The sequence below is a fragment of the Tursiops truncatus genome, chromosome 6 (assembly GCF_011762595.2).
Source record: "Tursiops truncatus isolate mTurTru1 chromosome 6, mTurTru1.mat.Y, whole genome shotgun sequence".
NCBI lineage: Eukaryota > Metazoa > Chordata > Mammalia > Artiodactyla > Delphinidae > Tursiops > Tursiops truncatus.
This window is the reverse complement of record NC_047039.1, coordinates 91,756,077-91,773,634: the sequence shown is the minus strand read 5'-3', so window position 1 is coordinate 91,773,634 and position 17,558 is coordinate 91,756,077. Positions and strand designations below refer to the sequence as shown.

Below are 17,558 nucleotides of genomic sequence, written 5' to 3'. Positions count from 1 at the left end.
GCTAAGTGTGGTTGGCCCTTCGTATCCCCGGATTTAATTCGATCTGTGCTTGGTTGTATCCACAGATACCCAGGGTGGGCTACAGTATTTTCAAAATGTTTAAAAAACATCGCACATGCTTTATACAACACATTAGTGTGTTAAGAGGCAAAAGGAAGTATCCTGTCAGAAATCAGATGAATAACATCACAGACAGCAAGGAGAGTTCCTTTTAGAAAGAAGAATGAAGTGTAATGTTCTGTACCCATGTAAACAAGAGGAAGAAAGAGAGAAAGGAAGAAACAGAGCGGTTCGACTTTGGCTCTAAACCTTAGTGGTGCAGTTCAGACTCTGGACATCATCCTAGTGGATAAGTCACCTTGGTTTGTTCCGTATTTATAGCAGCGCAGCAGAGTTTATGGTTAGTTACGAGTCCTTGGCAGTTTGCTTTATGCCCGAGTAGGCTGTCCTCTTGTTACTCTCGCAGACATTCTATGTTCCTTTCCTTGTTTCAGAGCCAAGGCCAAGATCTGCAGAGAAGGAAGTTTCCAAAAACAAAAACAACCCACCACCCAGGAAAATGGGAGGGGGTGTTTCCCAAGGGAAAAAAATGACTTTGCAGAGCAGAAGCTGGAGGAAAACAAATTTGAGGGCGGATGAGGGTTGTGTTTGAAGAACTTCTCCTCAGTGAATGGGGCTTGGTGCCTTTGCTATTTGCCTACTTCCTTCTTTAGAGCCTGCCTTGTTCCAAGGACAGGGGACAGCTGTCGGCTTTTATTTCCAAACTTCTGTACCCACAACAATGTGAATATACTTAAATGCTACTGAACTGTAAACTTGAAAATGGTTAAGATGGTAAATTTTATATTATGTGTATTTCACCACTATTTAAAAAAATGTTTTTAAATAGCTTCTCTGCATTGGAAGGAACTTTGGGAATCCCCTTCTTCAGCTGCATCACCAGTGTAGGAATTCCCTCTGCCCTGTCACCTGGTCACCCTGCCGGTGATGGGCAGCTCTCCTGCCGTGTGGCAGCCTGTTCTCTAGTTGGACAACCCAGTGGTCCAAGCTGTGTCTCCCCACAGGAGACCAGCCAGCGACAGGGTTTCATTAGGAGTTTTGTGTCCACTTGCCCTGCACCTTGCCTGCACTTCACTTGGTCTTGGGCCACTTACATGTGGACAGCTGACGAATACCTTAAACCCAGCCTGGCCTGATCTCAGCTCATCATCTTCTGTCCAGCCTGTGGCTCCTCCTGTCTTGGTGAGTGGGGCCACGTTTCAGAACCACCCAGTGGGCCCCGATGGGAACTTCAGGCATCCTCGACAACTCCTTCTCTTCCGCCTGCGTCATCTAGTTTCTCACCTGTTGATTCTCCCTCATGAACATCCCTTGACCTGGACCCCTCCGCCGTCCACCCCGCACTGCCCCTGTGTAGCCGCCATCGTCTCTCGAAGGGACAGTTGCAATAGTGCCCCAAGTGTCCTCCTGTCTCTAGTCTCTCCTCCTTCCAGAACATCCTTAACAAGGGTAACAGGCTCATTTTCCTGAAATTTATGCCCAAGCATGTCACTCCCCCGCTTAAATGCCTTTTCTGTGCTTTTTCAAAATTTCATGCCTCTGCAAATACCACTGAAGTTTTTTTATTATGAGAGTTTTGCCTAAAATGTAGGGCTGGCCAAAAAGTTTGTTCGGGCTCTTCCATAAGATCTTATGGAAAATCCCAAAGGAACTTTTTGGCCCACCCAACACTTTCTTCTTCCCTCTTGACTACCTGTTTAAACTTCTACTGGTTTATCTTTCAGACTCAAGCGCCCCCTCCTCTGTGAAGCCTCTCCTGGCCTCCCACTGTATGCTAGACATCTGAGCATCTCCATTACAGCATGATGATAATATTTGATTCCTTTTCTATCTTAAACTAGACAGCGAGCTCTTTGAGGCCAGGGATAGAGCCCTGTTCACCTCTCCTTCCCCCAGACCTGGCGTGGTGCCTGACACTTCATGATATTCCGTGACTACTCTGATGGATGGACAGGTGAATGGGGAGACGGTCACATGAAGCAGGATGTGGCCCTTGGCTAAAGTACAAACAAGCTCCCAAGTTTTTACAGTGGGTACCCCCTCTGCCACTTCCACGGCAGGCCCCCATATCACACAGCGTCTAATCTGCACGCCAAGGACTCAGATTTCCTGTAACGAGTCTGGGTTACCTGTCTTCTGTGAGCAGGTCCCCATGGTAGGTGCTGCTGCAGGCTCTGTGTCAATGAGAAATTCTCATCAAAGAGTTCAAGCATGAATTGACGGAAATTCAACAAGTGCTTTCTTGCCCTTAAGTTATCGCAACGTCTGAGTGGGCAGCCTGGGGACAGGTGCATGACCCTTGATTCCATGCGTGATGAGACGTAGAGCTCAGACAGCGGCATCTCTGACCCACATTCCCTCAGCCACCTCCGCAGCTTCTTGAGTGAAGTTTCCATCTCGGGCCCTTGGCATGTATCGCAGAGATAAAAGAGTATCACCTGAAGAACGTCTCCATGTCGTAACACCCCTACCACGAAGACATGCTTTCTATTACTCGGTGATCCTTATGTCGGGATCCATGTGAGATATCTGGCTTTGTGTTAAGTACACCAGGAGAGGACTAGGCAGAGGACTAGGGTCTCTCCTGACCTCGAGAAGCTCATAGACTCGAGAGAGAAATGCCACGTGGAATGGCCCCTATTCTATCACCACCATAGCCAGTGCCTCCTTGCGGGCGCCCAGTGAGAGCTGTGAAACCCTCAGTGGGAGCACAGCTTTGCTTGGCTAACAGGTTTGTGCGGGGGTGGGGGGGGACGCGGGGGCCTTTGTCATTCTCTAGGGTGTAGAAGAGAATGGTATGAAAAGCATCACCCAGGAAGTCCTGCCATTTTAACTGTCTCTAACCTTGCTTCCCCTCAGAGAAATGAACTCTGTCCTGGCTTTTGTTTCCGATGACTACCGCATTTACAGTTCTGAAGCGTCGGCTTCTGAGGGCGAGCACCCGTTTGTCTGCCGGTCAGTCTGTCTGTCTGTCTGTCTCTGCCCCTTTCACCCCAGGGAGCTGGGGTGGCCAGTGTCTCCCTGGCCACTCTGGCTCTCCGACGGCAGTGACGGTCTCCCTTCCGGCCTCAGGAGCAAATCAGTTGCTTCAGCTCCCTCCTGCTACCCCTTTCTTTGCCCCTTTCACAGCTACCCACTGAAACCCCAGGGGTTCCCCTCTTCTCTCCGTCCTCACCCACTGGGCTCTCCCCTCGGTTGCACCTCACGTCCTGCCCTGGTAGGGAGGAAGGCCACTTGGTGTGGCGTCTTCACTCCTGGCATCCCTGTGCTGCGTCCAGCTGCCACCTTCTTGTTGCTTCCTGTCATCACATGTCCTCCTCGCCATCTGTCTGTCCATCCTCCACACTGAGCGGAGCATTACTGCAGCCTACAGGGAACGTCTGTACATGGTTGATCAGCCAAAAAAATATTGTCATGTTTAATAAATTACCGTCTGAGAGTAAGCTCTCCACCCCTACTTAGAAAATGGGATTGGACACATAATGATATTGAATATGTTATTTTTAGTACTATGGGCTGTTTGGGATAGACCATTACATTTTCTACTGAAAAAGAAAAATACTTTAAAACCTTATAAGATGTCATCTAAATTCTATATAATGTAATTCGAAATTCAGAATTTAGAAATTAAATATAATGAATACAGAAATACAGTTTACTGAAAAGTCTGTTGTCTTCTGCTTTGTCACCTTGCTCTTCTGTTTAAATGTCATCACCCTTTCCATCGCTCTCATCTCCAGATTCTTCCAAATGTTTGAAGTATGAATGCTATTTGCGGCTTCACAGTAAAGGTTCAGGTCCACCCCTAGAGCTGGAAATGGCTTTTCCTAAACCTCTTTGGCTTTATCTTAGCAACTTCCAAGTTTCCCTTTCTGCCACTAGGAGGTGCTCTTATAAACATCAAAACTTAGAAAAGTTGCCCAACTTCGGGAGAATTTTTTTTTTTAGCTTCCTTTTAAGTAAATTAAAGTCTCATTTATTTTCAGTCTGAAAACATACCACTAGTACATAACAAAATGTCCTCTCTCTGAAATGCCTTCCCATCCAACTTGAAAACCTTAAGGCCAAACTCTTCTCTTGCAAATAGCTCTACTTCTGTACTACTCTGTCACTGAATTTTTTTATTCAAATGAATTGAGATTGTGAATCATTTTGTGTGACTATGATACAGATTTTATATTTAAAGTAAGCTAATTTGAACTTGCTAGGAAACAGAAGCACTACATTAATGAAAACTTCACGGATAAGGACCTGAAATAAAGAGGCAGCAGCAGCTGTCTTTTGTCTGTTTGTTTCACTGAATGTCTGTCTTTGCTCACCTTTCCCGTCACTAACCTGGAATGAGATTAGAATATGGAGGAGTCTGTGGAACATGAGGACAACCCCATATTCTGTTGGCTTTTAAAGGCATCTTCTGCTAGGACTGTGGCTCTGGAAGGGGTCTAGTGTGGGTGTGCATGATGCAGAGAAGTTGCGTGTCCTACACCGTATTCATCCCTGTGGCCCTGAGAGGTTAGAGAGGAGGGTCTTAGGAGCAGACCTGGTGTGAGGAGAGGAGAGGGGAGAGGTGCTGGGGGAGTCATGTTCATCAGACTTCTGTCTGTCAGTTGAGGGGAAAGCTGTGTGACCTTGGGCAAGTCACTCAGCGCCTCTTGACCTGTTTCTTCATCTGTGAAATGGGAGTTGAACCAGATGACCACAGAGGTCTGTTCAGTTGTAATAGTCTGTAATTCTCGAAGATAACGCCATCCAGTAGAATTTCCTGCGATGATGGAAATGTCCTGTAACTGCGCTGTCCAGTGCAGGAGCCTCTAGCCACGTGTGGCTGTTGAGCATTTTTGAAATGTGACTGGTACAACTGAGGCACTTTCTAATCTTAATTTACTTAAATTTAAATAGCCACACGTGACTAGTGACTGCCATATTGGGCCGCGCAGCTCCAAGATACAAAAGGACTTATATTAGAGAAAAATAAAATGTATAATCTCAGTGGAGGCATTAATGGATGTCACAGGTGAATAATGTAAACTAGGATTCATATAAATTGTCCTGAATATGCCACGTTAGTCCCATCTCCTTTGGGTAGCGAACTGTCCTGTGAAGCAGAGCTATGAGTGGGAGTGAGACGGAAGGGAAAAGCTTTCAAAAGGGATGGAGACGCATGCATCTGGGTGAGCTTCAGTAATTAAGCACCAGAGTAGCTGGGCATATTTCCCTATCACCCTTCCAAAGCAGCTGAGTTTTCAGCAGTTCCTGGTACTACCCTGCCCTCCTTCCCCTTTTCCCCAAAACTAAAGGCGATGACCTTTAGGCCAGTTGGGGACATGGGCAGCCAGTGGACTCTGGATGTGCCTGAGCCCTGGGCTTGACCTTTGGAGCTCTTCTAAGGTTCCAAGGATCGGTGACAGCCACGAGATGCCAGGCCCCAACAGTCAGTAATGTTTGCTCTGATAAAATATTAATCCAGTTATTAAAATATCTCCTCCTTCCCCACGATGAAGGAGTATATCCGAGAACAACCCAGCACAAAGCTGCCTGACCCAGAAGTCATCCAGTTCTGTGTCTCCATCTTCAAATGCTCCAGGCTCCTGTTCCCCAGATGGCGTCGATCAGCAGTTCTTAGAGGACTTCCACAGGGTGACCAAAGGGGGCTCCACCGAGGACTCCAGCCAGTACTACTGTGACAAGGTGCGTGACCCCAGGTGCTGCGGCTGCAGTGGCAGCCGACCCAGCCAGGCCTCCCGTGCAGGGCTGCCTTATGGGCAATTAGGTGGTTACGACTCAGAAAATAGCATATCACCGACCACTGGAGAAAGAAGTGAGATAACTGATGATTTTCTGACGTTCTCCAGAATGATGGTGACGGCTACTTAGTCTTGATCCGCATCACACCAGATGAAGATGGAAAATTTGGATTTAATCTAAAGGTATGTTGTGTGTAATTTATAAGACATTTGATGCTCCGAAGCAGTCTTTAGATGACTTTTTAACTTCCATTAGAAATGTGCCACGTACCCAAGGCTGCATAGGGAAATTGGCTCGGCCTTCAGAATTGGGAGCTTTTCTTTGTGGCCATAGTAGCTGCCTCACACCGAGTGCCTGCTCTGTGTACTTACTTATATCACCTTATTGGGTTCTTCTATTAAGTGGTGAAATTGGAATTTTAAACCCCCTTTTTTTTTTTCTTGCGGTACGCGGGCCTCTCACTGTTGTGGCCTCTCCCGTCGCGGAGCACAGGCTCCGGACGTGCAGGCTCAGCGGCCATGGCTCACGGGCCCAGCCGCTCCGCGGCATGTGGGATCCTCCTGGACCGGGGCACGAACCTGTGTCCCCTGCATCGGCAGGCAGACTCTCAACTACTGCGCCACCAGGGAAGCCCTTAAAACCCATTTTGTAGATGCACACTAAGGCTCAGAGAGATGGGAACCCCTCAGCATTGCTAAGAGAGAACAGTGGTTCAAGTGCAGGGCCATCACCCTCCTCTGCCTCCCTCTAGGCAGGCTCTGCAAGCTATGACCTGCAGGCCAAATCCCATCTGTTTTTATAAATAAAGTTTTATTGGAACGCAGACACCTCATTCATTTACAAATGGTTTGTGGCTCCTTTGGCACTACGGTGGCAGAGTGGAGAAGTTACAACAGAGCCCTCTGTCCCACAAAGCCAAGATAGGTGATATCTGGCCCTGTACAGAAAAGGTTTACTCTAGAGCAAAGTGAGGGCAGGTGGTCTTTGCTGCCCACCCCGCAGCTGCCATCACGCACTCCTTTCCAATACCCGCAGCCCTGCTGACAGCCTGTTCTCAGAGGTCAAAAGCCCTCACGACATGGGGCCTTTCTACAGCTCCTCTCCTCCACTGAAAACCCCCTGTCCATCAGCAGTTAGGGGCTGTGCTTCTTGAGTCCTTCTCCAGGGGGTGTTTGCATTTTTTGAAAGGAGGCTGCTTCCTCTAAGTGCATCTTTGGTCTGTGGAAGGTGGGGATGGCAGTGGGAGGCTTCTGAACAGCCTTCTTTCTGGTTGGCCCACTAGACCCAGGGACCCAGGAACCTTGTCGTTCCGAAAGGTGCCAGCGCCTGCAATTAGAATAAGTTCAAGGGAAGTTTGAGCCCTCCCTTGTGTCAGAGATATCTGCATGTCTTTGTTGCTGTGAACGACTCAAGTGGTTTTTTAATCTACATGTTTACAGGGAGGAGTGGATCAAAAGATGCCTCTTGTGGTATCAAGGATAAACCCAGAGTCACCTGTAAGTAAACATATTCTGTTATTTCCCAAGTTTGCTTTCCCCTACATGTAACAGATTTCTGTTTCTGTGTCCTGTTTCTTTGTTACTGGCAGCAGAGAGTGTGTGTAAATGCATACGCACATAGATAGAAGGAAAGAATGGAGGCCGTTTTCCAGAGCCTTGTTGCTCCTTGTGGTCCCCAAAGCTGCAGCACCAGCATCACCTGGGAGCTCATTGGAAATGCAGACTCTTGGGCCCCACCCAGACCTTCTGGACCATAATCTGCATTTTAACCAGATCCCCGATGACTGGTGTGCACGTTGAAATGTAGAAGCCCTGCCCGAAAGAAGGAAACTGGGGCTTAGAGTTTGCTGTTCTGCTCGCTCCGAGTGGGCTCACGGCCCCTGTGTCCCTCCCCCTCCCCACCCTCAGCCCTCTGTCTGGGGCTCTAGGCATCTAGAAGGTGATTTGCTTTTGTATAACAGTGAGCACCAAAGGGTCCCTGTGCCTCCTAAGAAGGTGCCTGTTTGGGAGTTTTACTCTTAAGCTTGTGGTTTACCTTTTCTTACTGCTTGTGGCCTCTGTGAGTTAAGAAGCCTTTCATTCCCACACTGTTCAATGCATGGCTTCTCTCCATAATGGCTTCTGCTTTTGGGGTTATGTTTGCAAAGGCTTTCTCCATCACAAGATAGATAAATACTCGCTTTTAGCTGACGAATCATTTTCTTTTTCTTTTTCTTTTTTTTTTTTTTACCGGTATACGAGCCTCTCACTGCTGTGGCCTCTCCCATTGCGGAGCACAGGCTCAGCGGCCATAGCTCACGGGCCCAGCCACTCTGCGGCATGTGGGATCTTCCCGGACCGGGGCACGAACCCGTGTCCCCTGCATCAGCAGGCGGACTCTCAACCACTGCGCCACCAGGGAAGCCCTGACGAATCATTTTCTAACCACACATCTAGACAACAAAAGATAGAGGCATTGAAGTCATTATGACATTACAGTAATAAGTGAAGCCTGGCTACCATAGAGAAATAGCCTCAGTAGTTTTCTTAGCTTTACTCCAAAATGTTTCATAACGTAGGTTCTGAGCAGGACTCCTTTAAAATCCCACTGCCAGCTACCATGTCAACATTGCAGTGGAGGCAAAAATAAAGACAGTAATGCCTGAGGGAGAAGAAGAGAACTTGGTCATGGTCTCAAGTGTCGGGGCTCAGAAAACATCAGGTTCTTCCCTTGAGGATTGTGTTATGATAACAGAAGAAACTCGCTCTTCCCCCATGCAGGCGGACACCTGCATTCCTAAGCTGAACGAAGGGGATCAAATTGTGCTAATCAACGGCCGGGACATCTCAGAACACACCCATGACCAAGTGGTGATGTTCATCAAAGCCAGCCGGGAGTCGCACACACGGGAGCTGGCCCTGGTGATCAGGAGGAAAGGTAACAGCCACCCGCGGGGGAGGAGCCTTAGCAAAGAGGGCCTTCCACAGCCTGTTCCATGGTTTTGCGATGTTGCACTTGTAGCCAACATGGGAAAATCAAGGGCTTTCCCGTGACCACCTGATGGCCGACTTCTCCCTTGAAAAATATGGAGATCTGCCTCCACAGGGCCCCATCCCTCATGGCCAGTCCTCTGCAGGTAGGCAGCACCCTCCACCCCTTTTTATACTAGGTGTGACCCTCCCCTGCCCCATTCCTCCCAGGCCCAGCTCAGCCTACTTCACACACCCCTCTTAGCTGCCTGGCCCTGTCTGCATTTGCATATTCAACCCTTCCTCAAAGGACCAGGTTATATTTTATTCATGTGCATTTGGTTTTTGTTGCAGAGGCGGTAAGCAGAGTGGGGCAGGAGCCTGGCTGCCTTGGGGCTCTTCGAACTCTGCCTCCTACTGGGTTCAGGGACCTTGAGCAAGTTTCTCACCCAATCTGTGTTTCAGTTTCCTCTAATGTAAAATGAGGATGACATAGTCGCTACCTGCAAGGGTCCCTCGGAAGAGTAAATGATACTCATACTGGAAGGCATCGAAGATGCTGCCCAGTACTTGGTGGCCATTTGAAAGGCGACCTCTGTTGAATATAGCTACTATTATCGTTGTTGTCGTTGTTGTCATAAAGCAACAAGCCGAGTCCTCGCGTCCTCCTTCCCAGCTCTCAAATACTGCAGGTGGATGAAGTACGCGACTCAAGCCCTGGCCCCGCGTCTCTGTTCTGCCCTCACAGTTGTCGGCACAGCCCACGCCCCCTCATGCCTGCCTTCTCTGTTCCCACCGAAACTCCCAGTGCCAGCTCTCATCCCACCTCCTCCGTGAGGCCCTGCCAGATCTCTCCAGACCCCTACCCACCTCCTCCCACCACCCATCCCCACCAAACCCAGCTCCGTGCTCGGCACACAGTAGGGGTCACTAGTGACAGTAGCTGATGTCTCTGCAGCACCAGCGAAGTGCCTGCACTGTGTTAATCGCTTTGCGTAATTATCCTCTTCAACTCTTACAATGTTCTCGTGAGGTTGGTATTCCTACCCCCAAATGAGGAAGCACAGAGAGGTTAAGTAAGTTGCCGTGTGTCTGGTAAGGCCACGTGATAATAGAGAAGGAAGGAATCCAGCGATCGGGAGCAGGCCTCTCCACATGCAGTGCCGTGTGACGTGCTGGCCAGTACGAGGGGCTGGAACGAGAGCATTCCGGCTGGGCCGGGGGGGAGGGGGTCCTCTACCAGCCCATGGCAAAGGGCTGGCGCCTGTGTGAGGTGAGGGAAACAGATGTCTGTAGACGATTAGAGCTTAAAGAGCAGTGCCACTGATTTTCTGTCACTGTAATGGTAAGTTCATTTTTCAAAGAAACATTCAAGTAAAAAATGAGTTGATTAAAAGAAAAATAGTAACATAGGGGATAGCAGATAGGACAGAAATCATGAAAATAAGCAGAAGATCTGAGCTTCTGTGGTCAGTGGAGAGAATGTGGTCTTTAGCGTCAGACATGTGGACTGAATTCCCATGTCCCACCCTGACAGGCTGGGTCACTTTGGACAGCTCTTTTGCCCTGTGAATCAGTGTCCTCATCTGTAAAATGGGAATAAAGACCGCTGGTTCAGAGTTGTGAGGATTCAGTTCAACTATGTGGAAAACACAAGAGTGGTTCCTTTCTTTCTCCTTTCCTGTTATCTTGAAGGCAGTGGGGAGTCATTGAAGGCTCTTGGGTAAGGGAAGTGACTTCTCTTTCTGGGTAGAAAGGGAACATTCAGAGATGATCCCAAAGTTTGAAGTGACTAGACAGAAAGAGGCACATGAGGCTGGGAAGTATTGTGCATGGTTGGGGAGAGGGGGTCCTCTGTTTGTTTTTACCCGTATTGAGTCTGATGTGAAGGGAGATTTCCAAAGAGGAAGCACAGAGGAGACTAGAGATGTTTACTTGGGAGCCTCCCACCTAACAATGGCCTCGAGTTACAGACTAACTGACTGAGCTGTGCGGGGCGGTGGTGGTGTGGAGAGAGGGTCAGACCCCGCACCAGTTTCCTGCGAAAATGCCTGTTTTAAGGGAGCAAATGAAAGGGACCAGAGAAGGAAGGAAGAGCAGGAGTAGAAGAATAACCAGGTCACAGAGAGCAAAGGGAGAAAATCTGTTTTCTTTAAAAACGTCCTTTCCCTTTCTCTTATCCTTGGCAAAAGCCTCTTGCGTACTAAACACAGTCATTTAAAACTAACCAGCGGGCTTCCCTGGTGGCGCAGTGGTGGAGAGCCCGCCTGCCAATGCAGGGGACACAGGTTCGTGCCCCGGTCTGGGAAGATACCACATGCCGCGGAGCGGCTGGGCCCGTGAGCCATGGCCGCTGAGCCTGCGCGTCCGGAGTCTGTGCTCCGCAACGGGAGAGGCATTTTGTATAATTAGTACATATTGAATCATTCAACGAGAAGTTGTATCTTTGGTGAAAATGATTACCATGTGCTTAATCATTTAATAAGATGTTTTAAACCATCTGCATTCAGGTGTCATAAGTCTAATTTGGGGGGAGGAATCCCATCACCCAGCACGTGGCTGCAGAAGCCAGACAAGCTCTTTCTCGTCCGCTACAGCTGTCCACTCGTTTGCTGACATCAAATCTGAAGATGAACTGAACCAGCTTTTCCCAGAGGCCATTTTCCCCGTGTGTCCGGAGGGTGGAGGCACGCTGGAGGGATCCATGGAACAGCTAAAGAAGGGCCTCGAAAGCGGGACGGTGCTGATCCAGTTTGAGGTAAGAGACCCCCAGTGCCTCGGTGGGCTGCTCAGCTGCTGCCAGGTCATCTAAGTCACCAGGCAGCTGTGCTCATGGAGGGACCACAGAAGGACTCATGACCTCAGGGAGAAAGCGGGCTGGGGACCATGGCCCATCGCTTGCCCCCCATTCTAGTAACGATCAGGAGTCATGGAGAAACGTCAGAAATCGAGGAGGTGGGACTCTGAGCATGTTTAGCTGCCAACACAAAAGCTCAGGACACTCGGCAGTCGAAGGTAGTGGAGAGGCGGCGTGGATGGGTGCAGAGGGATGACGGGGGAGCTGGGCCCCATGAGGGCACAGGGGCTGGGCTTCCCAAGTCCCCCAGAACCGTGTGGACACGAAACCAAAGTCAGACCACGTCTTCCCTCCCCAGGAGCGACCTCTGCTCATGGGATTGAGCCTGTTGACAAAGGCCCATGCAGAGACTTCACAAAACGAAGTAGGACCCAAGGAGACTTGTGTTCAAGTCAGCTTTACTGATCACTAACAGAATGAAAACACAGTATGTTTGTCTTCCACATTTTTAAAAAGTTGTAGAAAACAGAGTAGTTTGTGCAGTAAAAAGGCAACAGAAGAGCACAGAGAAGCATAAAGTAGGCCAGTGAAAGAAAACTGATCATGATTAATGACAACATACACAGTCTGGATCCCTAAATTAGGAGAGAGTCTCAGGTCAGATTCAAAAGCGGAAATCTGCACTGCAGAGTTTATTGGAAAGTTGTATAAAGGAAAAAGTCACAGAAGCGAAACTAGGACATTTATCAAATATATGTGACTGCATATTGATTCAGGAAGGCATGAGTAATGTGAGTATCAAACAAGAAGGAAGCAAGGCAGAGGGTCGAGTGAGAGAAAGGTTTATTCTATAATGGTGTGAGGAATAGAATGTAAATAAAATACATTATTAAAGCAATGTGTATTGAACAATAGTAAGAAGTAAAACCCACCAGGGAAAGGTGAATTGGCCCCACCAAAAACAATCAATAGGGGATTTTGAACTTGACAGCCTTGACAGATAATATAGACAAAAAATAAGCTGAAATCAGGATAAGAGGGTAGGAATAATATAGTTACTTGGATAGAATTGCTAGACATATACTGAACATCTACAAAGAGAGAGAGCTCTTCTTTCCAGTTGCCTGCAGGAGGCCAGGTAGGCTTAAGATTTTAAAAGAAGAAAATGTAGAAGTTGTATTCTCTGGCTTTTCATTGCAAAAAAGCTCAAAATTGAGACATACTTCTTTAAAAATTTTATTTTATTTTATTTATTTTTGGCTGCATTGGGTCTTCATTGCTGCGCGCGGGTTTTCTCTAGTTGCAGTGAGTGGGAACTACTCTTCGTTGCGGTGCGTGGGCCTCTCATTGCGGTGGCTTCTCTTGCTGCGGAGCATGGGCTCTAGGTGCAAGGGCTTCAGTAGTTGTGGCTCACGGGCTCTAGAGCGCAGCCTTAGTAGGTGTGGCACACAGGCTTAGTTGCTTCGCAGCATGTGGGATCTTCCTGGACCAAGGCTCAAACCCGTGTTCCTTGCATTGGCAAGCGGATTCTTAACCACTGCGCCACCAGGGAAGCCCCGAGACAAACATTTTAAACAGTAAAACTCAATTATATTTAAACACTCTCCAAAATAATTGAAACAAGGAGCACTTCAAAGCCAGAATATATCAGTTTTATTCTTTTTGGAGGGAGTTGAAAAGGAAAGTCAGAGCGGAACGGCACTGTGGAGTCATTTGTTCTTTCATTCAACGAGTATTAGGTATTCACCACGTGCCAAATGCTACATCAGGAGCACAGTGAGGGAAGGAGAAGCTGGATTTCTGACCCCAAGGAGCTTACGGTCTAATTTTGGTATATTTGTGGGAATGTATCACGAGTCCCAGAAACAGCTAAAGACCAAGATAGGGTGAGATTTCATTCCACAGACTGTATGTTCTGTAGGGACTGGAGGTGAGAGGATTCCAGGAGGTCCTCTGGGGTGACATGTAATGTTAATAGAGGGTGGATGGGATTAAGTGTGGAGGGGAGGGTATTCCAGGAGGGTCACAGCCTCCTGGACCCTAATGCAGACTAAGCTCAGAGGGTGTCAGGTAGGAAACAGGCCTCCCGGGGGTGAGCAGCGCTCAAGGAGTCCTGGGAGATGTCGCCAGGTGATGGAAGCCCTTCACCCAAGACGAACCGGGTCTCTTTGATAAGATTGTCCACAAGGAGGCGCTGTGGGCTCTTGGTGAGGAAAAAGACGGTGTCTGGTCTTGACTGATGCTGCAGAAAATGCCCTGCACTTTCCTGTTTTACATACAGGAATCCCCTATCAGGTTTTCCTTGAACAGTGTTCATTGAAATTCATTAGGAAGATAAAAAATGCTTTAGAAAGAAGTACCCACTTGTCCCCCTGTGTTTTTAAGTAGTATTTCTCAAAGGGTGACACCCTGACCATCTGTACGGATATCACCTGAGGAGCTTGTTTAAACGGGCCCAGCCCTTAACTACTGAATCAGCCACACTGGGAGGGGGCCTGGCTATTGCTTCTTAACAAGATCACCAGGAGGTTTTATGGACAAGCTGATCCTGCGGATGGGAGAGTCAAGATCGTACCAGAGCCATTGTCCCGCTGCTGCCCATCCTAAGTCCTGCCTTTAGAGCTTATGGTTGGACTAGAGAAGAAATAAGATATGGAGAACATAGAATTTTTAGGGTTAAATTTTAGTACGTACACATTTCCTTCATTTAGTTTAAACATTTCCTAGAAATTAAGTCGAAAAACCTTCTTTTTAAATAAGTAAATTTGAATTCCAAAATACAGAACATAACAGCAGATCTGCTCTGTGATGGAGCCGGTGGGATCCATCATCCTGCCTGTCCGTCTCCACACTGCCCCCCAAGGACCCCTAGACTGTGGAACACAATTTAACAACCACTGCTAGAGGTGGGAGAAGTTGTCTCACACAGCTGCTAGAGGAGGGGAATCCTAAAGGAAGACAAAGGGAAACCTTTAATGCGCCCTGATTGTGTGCCAAGGGCTTTACAGGCGTGTCTCACAGCATTCTCACAGCAGCCTGCTGTAGGGCTGGATCAGGGTCTCGGAGAGGTTATCTCACAGTAAACGGCACAGCCTGACTGGAAACCAGGCAGGCTTCACTCATGGAGCTTGTTCTCTTAACAGCTGTAGACCCTTTGTGTAATTATATAGGTAACAACAACGTGCTGTTTCTACGTGAGAGTTGTTAGAATAGCATGACGTCAGAGCTAGAAAAGATCTGAGATGCTGTCTAGCCACGTGGAGCCAAGCAGGCTTCAAATCCTGACTCTACCACTCATTTCCTGGGTGACCTCAGGCACATCCCTTAACCTCTGTAGCCTCTACTTCCCCATCTGTAAATTGGGTATTTTGTGAGCTGGTTGTAAGAGTTAGATGAGATAAATACTTCATGCGTTGTCTGACGCACAGTCAGGGTGCAAAAAGCAACAACTATTATCATTCATAAATAGAGGAGTCTAAAGAACCTGCCCAGTCCACACAAGAGGTGGAACCCAGCACCGTCTGACTCCCACCTATTCTGGTTCCCCACCTGCTTCTCCTCCAGTGCTGTCAGCAGGTGGGCGGCTTGGCTGTCGGAGGCTGTGCTCTGAACGGGAGCAGGAAGTGGGCGCTGATTCCTAGCAGGTGCCCATGCCACCCACTCCACAGCACAAAGGGCCTGTCCTGGGGTAGCTGGGCAGTGGATGGAATCCCTTTTGCAATGACAAGCTGGTTTTCAGCAAAGCTTGCTTTGAAGCATTTTCTTCATTAATGGAATTCCCCTGCCCCTCCCATGGCTTTCAGAAACAATTACAAATGTGTTCCAGAAAGCGTTGGGTCCCAGCTATAATAAAATCATGCTTAATAATTAGCATTTCTATAGCACTTCGGAGTCTACCAAGTGTGTCTCACATATGTTGTCTCAGTTGACTCTCACAGCAATTCCGTGAGACAGATATGGCCAGAATTATTTGGATCACTCCTTTATAAGTGGAGAGAACAAGGCTCAGAGGCTATGGAACTTGCCCAGTGTCACCCAGCTGGTCAGAGACAGAACTGGGATTAGAATCTATGTTGAAAAGTCCATTGTCAGAACTCACCCGGTATGACCCAGTTCTTCACTCAATCTCTGATATGAGCCCTTCCCTCCAGGAGCTACACAGTGTGAGCTACTCAATGTGGGCAGTTTGCCAGCATTTGTGACCCGCCTCGAACTGCCTAAATACTGTGTTCAGGCAAGGTAGGGCGTCCCTCTGTCTCTCGTGTAAAGGCGCCCAGACTTGGGGTTCACAGGGCTCCAAGTCCATTACCACCACCAGGATGCTCTCCTCCTCTAAAGAACTCATTGCCTCAGCCCCAGGGTCCTTCCTTCCTGAGAGTAATTTGTGGCTCATTTCATGCTTTTTCCGAGTTGAGCCTTCCGTTTAGGCAAGGGAAAGGGTGTGCATTTGGTATAGACAGTGCTAGATAAAAGCTAAGTGATGATGTTAACTGTCCTTTGAGAACTGGTTTCCCAGCAAGCAAAGGCCCCTTGTGCTCAGCCTCATCCAATGGCCTTGCAAGCTCTTTGGAGACTTGTGGAATGCCGTTGATAGAAAATGAGAAACATTTATCCTCCCACCTCTCAGGACTGACGAGTTAGAGCAGTGGCTACAAGGCTCCACCAGAGGTCAAGTCAAACTCGGATACCCCGCCCCTCCCACCTCAGCATCTTCCCTCTTTGCCAAAACCAGAAGCCATCTTTTTCTCTCTTCTGACCACTGTTTCTCCCGAACCCACTCCTACATCATCCACTGTAAGAAACATCCATTCCTGTCAAAACAGGTGACTTACTGGTCGCTGTGATCATTATAAAAGTTGATTTGGAAGGACAAAGGCAGCTGAAGACTTACACACGTAGGTGTACCTTCAAGATCAGAGCTCATACTAAAAGTTTTTTTTTAATTTTTCAAATTTTTTTTTCTTTTAAGAAAGGCAGACATTATCAAGTATAACACTTGGAATACAGGGAGCAAACTGCGGGCTTTGGAATGACCACGTGAGTGGCCTTTACATTTCAAGTGCCGGGGACCAATATAAAGGAATTGCCACCCCACCGCATTGTCAAGTATTTATCTGTGAAAGGGATGCTGCAAGAATACTTGAGTATGCCAGCACTGGGATCTGCATTTGGTACTGTGATTTAAAGTAGCACTGTTAAAAATAATAATAAAGTAGCACTATTGAAAGTCCCCAGATTGCCAGCAACAATGTCAGTTCATTTCAGCAAACCTTTACAGGAAGGTAGAGAGAAACTCTGAGTACCCCGTCAGCAGTGTCCTTGCTCCCTGACTGGGTCTGTCAGGTACAAGGGAAGGTGGAAGTCCCCAGTGTGGACGAGCTGTCCGTGAGCAGTAAGTTGTTCTTATGTCTGCAAAGTGGAGGACAACCTCTCGAGGCCTTCATGAAAAACGGGCTACCCTTAGCTTAGTTACATGCCTCCATGCCACCTCTCGTCCTGCTTTACTCAAGTGCTTTGTCCCCTTTGTCCACAGCAGCAGATCCCGTTATTCCTCGACTCTAAACATTTTATTTAGCACCTACTATGTACCAGGCACAATGCTGGCCTAGGGTTTATGGTGGTGAACAGAACAAACAAGACACCTGCCTTCATGGAGACCACAGTTTAGTGCTTGATACAGAAAGCACAGTAAATAGCTGTTTTGAAAGTCGTTGCCCTGCGCTACACTCTGGGTTATTGCCAAGGGCATGAGAGGGAGTCCGTTTCTACTATTTGCTCTCCTTATTCATTGTCCCTTCCAGTCCCTCCATTTTCTTTTTCTTTTTTTTTTTTTTTTTGTCTTTTCCTTTTTTCTTCCCCCTTCTTGGGTTCTCAGTCTTCAAGAACTCCAGTGAGAATTCCCCCTTCATCTGGTTGTGCAGTTGATGGGGTGCTTGCTTCCACTGTGCCAGCCCTTGCCAGCATCCACTGGATGGAGCCAACTGGGTGTCCAAAGCCTTTATCTGAGC

The 17,558-nt window shown here is 48.0% G+C and overlaps 1 protein-coding gene across 18 annotated transcripts in view; it reads left to right on the top strand.

The window, feature by feature from the left end:
* The window catches only part of PTPN3 (protein tyrosine phosphatase non-receptor type 3), a 142,395-nt gene that overhangs the window by 106,008 nt on the left and 18,829 nt on the right, over window positions 1-17,558 (top strand). For 17 of the 18 annotated variants that reach the window (XM_019946387.3, XM_019946383.3, XM_019946385.3 and 14 more), the window contains 6 exons: window positions 2,920-3,015; window positions 5,562-5,748; window positions 5,913-5,987; window positions 7,245-7,301; window positions 8,565-8,721; window positions 11,351-11,511. In XM_019946387.3, coding sequence (XP_019801946.1) covers window positions 2,920-3,015; window positions 5,562-5,748; window positions 5,913-5,987; window positions 7,245-7,301; window positions 8,565-8,721; window positions 11,351-11,511 — 733 coding nt within the window. The remainder of the gene's footprint in view (window positions 1-2,919; window positions 3,016-5,561; window positions 5,749-5,912; window positions 5,988-7,244; window positions 7,302-8,564; window positions 8,722-11,350; window positions 11,512-17,558) is intronic. The other variant, XM_019946382.3, reaches the window with a different exon arrangement.